General features: G+C 37.0%; 1 protein-coding gene across 1 annotated transcript; it reads right to left on the bottom strand.

Moving 5' to 3' along the window:
* Positions 1-106: 106 nt before the first annotated feature.
* Positions 107-7,176, bottom strand: henmt1 (HEN methyltransferase 1). The gene is made up of 9 exons (XM_030132716.1): positions 7,093-7,176; positions 6,739-6,851; positions 5,012-5,146; positions 4,664-4,846; positions 3,406-3,592; positions 1,723-1,942; positions 1,505-1,631; positions 320-477; positions 107-219 (listed from the first exon to the last, which is right to left on the bottom strand). The coding sequence occupies exons 1-9, from the start codon at positions 7,174-7,176 to the stop codon at positions 107-109; spliced, it is 1,320 nt and encodes a 439-aa protein (XP_029988576.1).
* Between the last annotated feature and the right edge of the window lie 2,859 nt (positions 7,177-10,035).

Genomic DNA, 10,035 nt, shown 5'->3' on the forward strand with positions numbered 1-10,035 from the left:
TTCTCATACACAGTGTAGCTTTAGATTTGTTGTAGACTTGTTATTTCCTTTGTTAGATCTCACCTACTTGTCCTCACAACATGACATCTTATCTTTCTCTGTCAGATCAAGTATCTGGCTCCCAGTCTTCCTCTTGCTCGGCGCTGACAGAGCATCGGCTGTCCTCTGCAAACCCGCTGTCCTCCAAGTCGTACCCGTCCCTGTCGTCTTCTTCCTGGTCTATGATCCGACAATCGAAGACAGCGTCAGTGCTCAGATTTATAGCGCAAGCAGAACAGTAGATACTTTATCAAAGACTCCTGTGGTCAAACAAACACACCTTGTTCTGGGAGACTCAGAAGCACGGCTGATCTGTCCTGGTTAAGCCTGATTAAAGGGTCATCTGTCAGTAGATGCCTAAGATTGGCAAGACTTCCACCCAGTGTGCTGATTTTGGGGCTGAAGGACCACAGCACCGACAGGGGTACAGACACACATCTGAGAAAAGAAACACAAACTCAGGAAAAGGGATCCAAACAAAGTCATCTGTACGTGGATAATTATCAAAAGTTGGGTCAACAAGGGCCAAACAAAAACACATGCCAGGGAAAGAACCAACTACATGCTATATAATGTATAAAGCTGATGAGATAATGTTCATTATTACCACTTTCATAGATTAAATAATCTTCTTTGTCCAACATTTTAACACTAAAATATCTGACTTCACTAACTCATTTTGATGAACTTCAAAGACAGAATTAAAGTTTATCTTCATTGTTCTCATTTTTAATCCCGCATTACAAACTTTCAGGAGAATAAAATTTGTATAAGCTGCAAATGATTTTTGTTAAATCTGTAAAACCTGAGTCATTAGCCTAAGTATCACGAATCCGTAAGTCCTTCCATGATTGCGCACCTGAATGTCTTCCCTCACGGTGAACAATTTCGAAGTGTACTCCACCATAAACAATCCATTTATTTACAAACAGAGCCGGTAGGTCCCCCAGGCATTTTCAGAAATTTGTCGTGGCGTGGATTGTGGGAAGCTAAGCTCCACGAAGCTGCATTATGGCTGCAGCGGCAGCAAACATGGAAACGGCTTCATTGCCTCTTGCTACTACGTGGAGCTCCGCTTCCTACAATGCACGTCGTGACAAATTTCCGAAAATGCCCGAGTGATTCGTGATACTTAGGCTATGACTCAAGTTTTACAGATTTGATGAAAAATTGATGACAAAAGTCATACGCAGCTTTAAGAAAGTAGGGGTTGTTGTCAGTTGAAACTCTTTTAATCCGTAACAGTTACATGAAATGTTGGGTTTGTATTGACAACAATGCAGTAACTTTCAAAATGAGGCTTCAACCTAAAATACAACCGATTCTACAAAGAGAATTAGAAATAAAAGCCTGCCTCTAATTCAAGTCAATTTCATATGACGACCTGGTACTTTAAATAAATCAGAAGTGCAGATGCCTCAGAGCTGTTATGGTTTCTGAACCTCTGTTCCACCAACACACATACCTGTGAGACGTGCAAGACTCCTCATTTGTGCTGTTGATACAAAACACCTCTTCACACTGTCCTCCCCTGTTCTCTGCCACACCGCTCTGCCTTGGCTCCCTTGGATGCTTCAGTTCTTCTCCACATGCTGCAGAAAAGAGGTTTAAGATGTAAAAATAGAGATATATTCCTTGTATTTGTCAAACTAAACATTGAGGAGCTAAAACCTGGATACTTACCTGCAGACTCCTCCTCCATATCTGTGTTCCGTACAGCGATACAAACCTCCCATCCTCCTTCCCCCTCAGCATGACTCAGAGGAAGTGCTTCATTTCTTTCATCCATCCTCCTCTCCATCCATCTCTGCTTCAGCTTTTCTGCTGAGTAAAGAACCTCGTTCACCAGGACCCTCCGCAGGATGTTATTGTCACGCAGGCTGGGGTAGTTTATACTATACAGCTACAGAAAAGAAAACAGATCAAAATGTCAGGGTTTAATTATCAAATAAATGTGCACATAAATTAAGATGTGACTAAGGAGTTTAACCTCTCCATAATAAAACACAGTCCAATGTGGGCAGATAGCAGCATTACTTGTTTAACTAGATTTCTCAGTACCAAATATTTGAATATCTTTTCCCAAACATAGTCTACTATGAGCAAGTTTCAAATCACAAATTGTGACAGTTTACAGCAACATCCATCTGTTCAGATGAGTTAGAATATTATAACAAACTTTAAAAGTATTTAAAAGAATTAACCATAGACTTTTCATTCATTTTCTGAACCACTTAGTCCTAAGGAGAGTTGCAGGGGTGCTGGAGCCTGTCCTGGCTACTAAAGGTGGGATACACCCTGGATGTTCATGACAGAGCTGATGTTTACAAATGAACAGCCATTCACTTTCACATCAAATCAAATTTTGTTTATATAGCACCAAATCATAACAAAAGTTATCTCATGGCACTTTGCATATAGAGCCAGTCGAAACCAGACTCTCAAGCCAATTTACAGAAATCCAACACAACCCTCCAGGAGCAAACACTTGCGACTGGTGGCAGTGGAAGGAAATACTTCCTTTTAACAGGCAGAAACCTGGAGCAGACCCAGACTCCTGGAGGATGGCCATCTGCCTTGACCAGTTGGGGTTAAAGAGAGAAGGTAAAGGAGGAGAAGTGGGGGGAGTAGGGGGAGACACATGGATGCAACTAATGCACAGATAACTTGAACTGTTAAAAAGTAGATCAGCTGGTGCTAGTATAATTACCAACAACCAGAGCAAATGTCCATGACTGGTAATACTACTACTACCAATACAAGTATTAACAGTGGGTGCACATTCACACCAATAGATCATTTAGATTAACTGAGTGACCTATTCACGTTCACGTCTTTGGATAGTGGGAGGAACCCAGAGTACCCAGAGAGAATCTGCACAGACACAGAGAAAATAACTAAACTCCACACACAAAGGTCCACTCTAACCCACACTGGAAATGAACCCAGCAACTTTTTGATTTGAGGCGACAGTGTTAACCCCTGCACTATCACAGTCTAAATAAACCAAATGATATGACTAAATTGCTCTTAACCAACAGACTGTAAAATATTTAAACAGAGTGATTTGGTAAGTATGAAAATGATGTGAACCACATGCTATGGCCTTCATAGTTAGCAGATCACTGAACACTGTACTAAGACATTTTATGATTTCTTCTTGAATTTGTCTCATGACTGAATATACAACACTTTAACTTTTATAACCTAAAACACAAGTTGAATCCTTTTTTGAACTGTTGTTGTCTTAGATAGTGAAACTGGAATTAAAGTCCCATATTCACTGGACTGTTCTGTCTCCCATCACTGGGCCATCAGGGTAAACATCTTTTTAACAACCATTACTTTATAAAGATATCTGCTCACCAGTGTGTATGAAAACATGCCTTCGCCATCATCACAACACAGATGGTTGATGCTGTCTCTCCCACCGAGCCTGTGGAACACGCCGATCTGGGAGCAGAATCCTACAGCCTCCTGCAGGTGTGGAGGTGCCCGTCCAACCCCCGTCAACTCCACCTCATAGCCGTAGTCCAGACACACCTTCAGAGCCCTGAAGACGATGGGAGTTTAAAAGATAAATAAACTTTGCAAACATTGAAGAATTGATGTTGCATTGTGGTTAACTGTGGTAGATTCAAGTGATTAGAATTGGTATTTCTACTGCCAAGAAGTATGGATTAATGTTTGAAGAGCCTTTTAATGGTGGAAATATTACCCTGCCCCCCGAAGGGGAGGAAAGGGGTATTGTTTTTGGTTCAGTTTGTTTGTTTCTTTGTTAACACTCTAGCAGAAAAACTACTGGTTGAAGTCGGACCAAATTGGGTTTATAGATTGCCAGTGACCCTGAATAGATCTGTTTACATTTTGGGAAAAGTAGGTCAAACTTCAAATTTTTAATGAATTATCAAAATCTTATTTTTCCCCATTTACTTATAATGGGCAAAATTTCAAATGTCTGTAGCAGCAAAACTATTGGATGAATTTATACCAAACTGAGTTTATAGATTGCCGGTGCCCCAGAAAAGATGTGGTTACATTTTCAGAAAAGGAGATCAAAGTTCTGATTTTTTCAAATTAATTTTTAAAATCTTTTTTTATTCCCCATTTACTTATGAGTGAAATTTGAAATGTCTATAAAAATATCAATTTTTTTTTAAATTTACTTCAATATTGACATATATATATAGAGGCAATTGATATGCTGACATCAGCTGGATCAATGCCAAAATAAGCTACAATACATGCAAGGGTTAGGGTTTGTTGAGCCTGGCACCATTTGTTAAGGATATTTTTCCTGTAATCAAGCTCCAGCGGCTGATATTTAACTTCTATGTTTCAGGAATTTGTATTGAATTTGTTATCCTTAAATGACAGTGCAATGAGGGCCTGAAAGACTCATAATGAAGATTTTTGCTTCCTTGGCACAAAAGGAATAAATAACAACAAAACAAAATGAACAAATAAAAAATAACATTAGTATCTGCATTAGCTATCAGTCAAATTATTCTATTTTAACATTTTCAGGCCACAATTGCATAGTCGGTGACCTCCTAGTGATTCTGTTTGTTGATCTACATTTTTACCATCTTGTACTGGATGGATGGATTCCTACAGAACATACCAAGACCTGAACTCTGCTCTGGTCCACTCAAACTTGTGGTCGCTGTGCCTGAAACCTGTCAGTCCAGGAAAAAGGGGGTTGAACTCAGAGTTTGGGGTGCTGATGATAACTGCCACTGGAGCCATGTAACCAAACACCACCTCTGAAAAAGGCTCCACATCAGCAAGAGAGAGGTGCTCTATGCTGCAGAAACAGAGAGAAAACATGCTGATGAATAACGCTCACATTGATGAGAAAGAAACAGATACAAAGGGGAAGGTAGTCAGGCTGAATATGGAAAACAGGAACTAACAGACAAAATACAGGACAACTCAAAGGCATAAAATGTAAAAACAAACAGGCACTTACAGCTCTATACTGGCCACCAGATCAAACCCTCTGAGGCGAGCGTCTCTTTGTGTGACTGAGCCCTGGTACAGTTCAACACGCAGCTGATCAAAACTTGGCTGCAAATAGTCAGTTGAGATGGGAGCTAATGCATGCCTGGGAAAACATAAAAGCAAATCCTGCACATAATTCTACTTTTCTGCTTTCATGGCAGTACCACAATTAGACAAAAAAAAAAACCAAAAACAAAAACACACACACAAGGCCTTGTGCATGTCAAAGATGTAAAACTGGAAACTAGTGTCCTTTATTTTACAAACAGTTTTTAGAGAACGCGTTACACCACAATCCGAAATCAGATGGGTTTTTTTTGTGACAACAACTAAAGGCAACAACTGGCATGAGCCTACATTTTTAACATCTCAGTGCATGCAATTAAAAACAACAATTTTTAAGCTAGATCTGAAATATGGAATTTATTTTTACAACAGCTTTTGGGGTCAGGTTTGTGTTTATGGTACATTACACCACAAACCAAAACTATTTAATATTTAACTGATGCCTGGATGATATCAGTTGGTAGAATGTACATATGTACAAAGTATTGTTACTCCAATTTAGTACGTAAGTACAAATTTAAAGTATCTGCATGACTATATATATTTGGGATATACTGTGGGATCATGTTCGCCTACAGGTTGACAACATCGCCCTTGTTACACTACATAAATTCTTTAAAACCCTTTAGGATTATTGGGGAATTTAACAGGTACGAAATAAAACAGGCATGTTTTTCTGAGATCATGAAAAGTTTACTTTTTACAGATTAGGGGTTGTCACAATTCTACAAGCATATATGATGATTTTAAAGAATATGATATGTTGTCATACTACTCACTACCAAACAGTATACACCAATCAATGTGTATATTTTGACCATTGGGAAGCCAAGTGGTAATAATGTTGATTATTTAATTACAATGGCACTGATCAATGGTTAGAATCAATTAGGCAGTGAGTGAACATTTAGTCCTTGAGGTTGCAGTTTTGGAAACAGAAACATGGATCTAACTGACTCAGACAGGAACCAAACTGTGATGGTTCAACCAGAGGGCCGGAGCCTCTCCAAAAATGTGGATCTTGTTGGGTGATCCTATTGTGCAGGAATCCAAATATAACAAAAGTGGTCGACGGAAGGACAACCACTAGCGCCAGTGGAACCACAAAATCAATATTATGCCCACTTCACCTGTCAGTCACTATAATGTTATGGATTGATCAGAATAAAAAAGGTTTTTTCCTTTTAAGTAAAAAACATACATGTTTTTGTGGATGTTTCTCTATATACAGAATACTGTCATGAGATAACTTCTGTAATGATTTGGTGGTAGATAAATACAATTTGATTGATTAAATGTGGAAGTTTTATTAGTGAATTATTTTTATGCTATATTGTTTAGTTCAAGAATGAGTCAACCTTTAGTATTGACAATAACAGCTGGGTATGCACGTTATGAGAGATCTGCTAGATTTATAGCCCAAGGTAAGAGACAATGAGCATCCATCTGACAGGGGAATTTCATTTTGTTGGATCTGCTGGTTATTGTTTGACAATGCTGTAAAAACTTGAGTAAAAATCAAATATCAAAAAGTAGCTTACATGCAAAAAGGCGTTACGATACATGGCGCTATACTTACAGAATACAGTACACTCTACAGAGATCCACCTCATATAATTTAATACATACATATTTTTCTTGATTTTGCGTCCGTCGATGTCCACTCCGACCAGCAGTTCAATTACACGGTGAAACTTCAGCCTTTTCAGGAGCGTACATTCACCACAGCCCAAATCCGCCACCTGAGAGATTGGAATAAATGAATTAAGCCTTGGGTAGTTTATACATGTACTTTAAGTAGTCATGTTAGAGAAGTATAATGTTAAAGAGGTGCACGCAAAAACTATGGGAAACAGCTACAACATCTGAAACGTTGAAGAATGATAGCTCGCTAGTTTATTAGCTCTGAAATTAGCTAAAGCTAACTTCGAGCCAACTAGCTAACTTCGAAGCGACAAATTCTGTCTTTACGCCGTTACCTACTTTTTTGGGTTTGTTCTTGTTCACAAAATCTATAACAAACTGATGTCTTTGCCCGTGAAGCGGTGGGGAGAAGGATGGATCCATCTTGTCTAGTTTTGTACTCTATTTTCGTTAGCCCTCAGCAGAATGTAGACGGAGCTGCCGTAAACTTGACCCTTAGTGTCGAGACAAAGATGTATTTGAGGCACGTCGTTTTTTCCAGTTTCCCAGTTGGATTACGTTCACATCGACACCCAAGCCATTGTAGTTAATCAAACACTTTAAGTTAACTTTTAAAGTTTTATATGGAATAAGCACAGTATTTTGAGACTTAAGCCACTAACCTTCACAGTAAAACACCCACTGATTCAACAGTTTTTAGTTTACAATCCCAGACGGCCGACGACACTGGGAATTGCCCATTGACATGAATGCTCTTAAATCATAAACAGGAAAATAACATTTATGGATTTATGCGTCATTAACCCACCGGTGTCCGGGTGCGCCTTTTAGGCACACTTGTCACTTCGTTTTTAAAAACTTCATATTATTTTTCACAATTTAAATAAGGTTAGAACTCAAAAGTTGTTCATTTTTGCATGATCTTTAAAATTCTGGCCACCAACTAAAATTTGCACGTTGTAAACAAAAGAAAATTACAAGCCAAGCATCTGTCTCCCAAGTCTGCCTAAAATGCACTATTTCTTCCATTTGATATGTATGATTAGGGCTGACCTTGATTTACAAAAATAAAATCAAATTAGAGCAGAAAAATAAATCAATATATAATATTTAATAGTTTGATTTATAGGTGTGCATTTTACGCACACTTGGTGACAGATGCTATTATTTTTGAACATTTGACCTAGTGCCAAAAATGATAATGCAGATTAACCACTGTTGGAGTTAATCATTGACATATGCCAGGCTGCAAAAATCAAATAATATGTGATCTACTTTTTATGTCGTATATTGAAAAAAAATAATTTTTTGTGTTTTTTGCATAAAAAAATGGTTTGTTCACATTACAAACACGGCATTTAAAGGGTTAAAAAATGTGACAATTATTGAGTATTTGGTATTTTTATTTACAGCTCAAGTTGATGAAATAGAAAAAAGTGTAAAAGAATTAAAAACAAACTATGATTTTTTTTTTTTTTTTTTTTTTTTACATTATTCCACAAGTGTGCCAAAAGGGCACACTTGGTGCTTAGTAAGGGCCTTACTGGACGGGATACCGGAGGGTTAATCTACCCTCGGATGGCAGTGTTTGTTAGGAGATCTGCCATTACAAATATAAATGATTTCCATTAAAATTCATACAGACTTCCAAGGTCTCCAAGAAATTAAATTGGGAGATTCTGAGTGCAGATAATTCAGTCTTCAGTGATGAATAATTGTGAACTAAACCTGCATAGTTGCAGAGTCATTAAGGTAGTTGAATTACTTATTTGCCATTCTGTGTGCATTAGTTAACTACTGAAGCAATTTTGAGCCATGAAAGGAAGAATTTTTGTGTTTTGTTTTATTTTATATTTGTGTATTTGCCAGTGCTTCTCATTGAACCCTTTTAATATTATTATATATTGACTGTCAATTGGTCATTATTGCTAATTATGATCAAATGTTCATAAAAGTTGATGTATATTATTTTAGATGTTTCCTGGCTGTTATCCAGCATGGAGTTAGTTAAAAACAGGTTTCAAAGCTGACATTCGTGAACTTTCCAATGAGTGAGGTATTTCATTGTTTTGATTTGCAGTGTTAAGATTTGTGGTTGTGTGTGCATGTGTTCTTGTCTTTTGAAAATTTATTTTAGCTGTTTTATCATATTTCCATAATTCCAGCATGTGTCCACGTGTACTGTGTGTAAACTGTATGATGTCTTATACTTGTGCTTTGCATTATTCTGTCAAGATTTATGACGCCGGGGATGCCGGCAGCCTGTTACGTCTTGTGCTGTTACTGTAACAAAGTAATTTCCCCATTGTGTGGATCAATAAAGTCTAATCTAATCTAATCTAATCTAATCTAATCTAATCTTTATTGTAGTGTTTTTATGTGATCCTTAATAGTTTTTTACAGGATGGCTCTTAAATTTTATTGTACATTTTAAGATGACAATAAAAAAAAAATATTCTAATGAAAATTTACATGTAGCTTTGCTGTAATTCAGCTTCATTCAATGTGAAGTCATTGGGAGCTTCCACATTACTTAAGGTCCCACACTCTCTGCATATAGATTATCCAGATACATTTTTTGCAAGATATGACCGGACAAAAAAATATTTTGTCGTGTAACACCTATGTCCACAACTTCATTGTCAACACACTCCCAGGACATTTTATTGATTTTAGCTGTTTTATTAAAGTTTACATTGGCTTTAATAGTACTAAAACATTTTGGTGTAATTGTGACACTTGAACATATTTTGACAGTCTTCCAGATTAAAGTTTACACTACTTTATATAGACATCTCCATTAAATATTTTTTTTACAACCTGTGTTTACATTGTGATACATTCTCAAAGCCAGTGAGATCCGCTATAGCTTCCATCACACTGTCAAAATTAAAAAGAAAATGATAAAGTGATTTATTTTATCTGCAGTGAAAGGGAGCTGCATTTCACAGATACATAGCTGACCTTTTAAAAAGAAATACTGTAAACACTGGTTATTACAGAGAGGTGTTTTAATGTTTCACAGATTTTTTTATTCCTTCATTTGTGGGATTGTTTAAAAAAGATCTGTCAAAGTTTTCACAAAATGAGAAGTCATATAGTACATCAAAAAGACAATATACTGCACGGTTTTAAAAATATTGCTTGATAAATTATCAGTTTATTAGTTTACACTACTTTTAGTTTCACAATCAACCAGAGAATCTTATAACCTATCTCAAAAATAGAACAATTTATGATAAATATAATTTCAGAAATACTTTGTCAGAGAGCTAGAATGCC

This window comes from Sphaeramia orbicularis, chromosome 4 (assembly GCF_902148855.1).
Source record: "Sphaeramia orbicularis chromosome 4, fSphaOr1.1, whole genome shotgun sequence".
NCBI lineage: Eukaryota > Metazoa > Chordata > Actinopteri > Kurtiformes > Apogonidae > Sphaeramia > Sphaeramia orbicularis.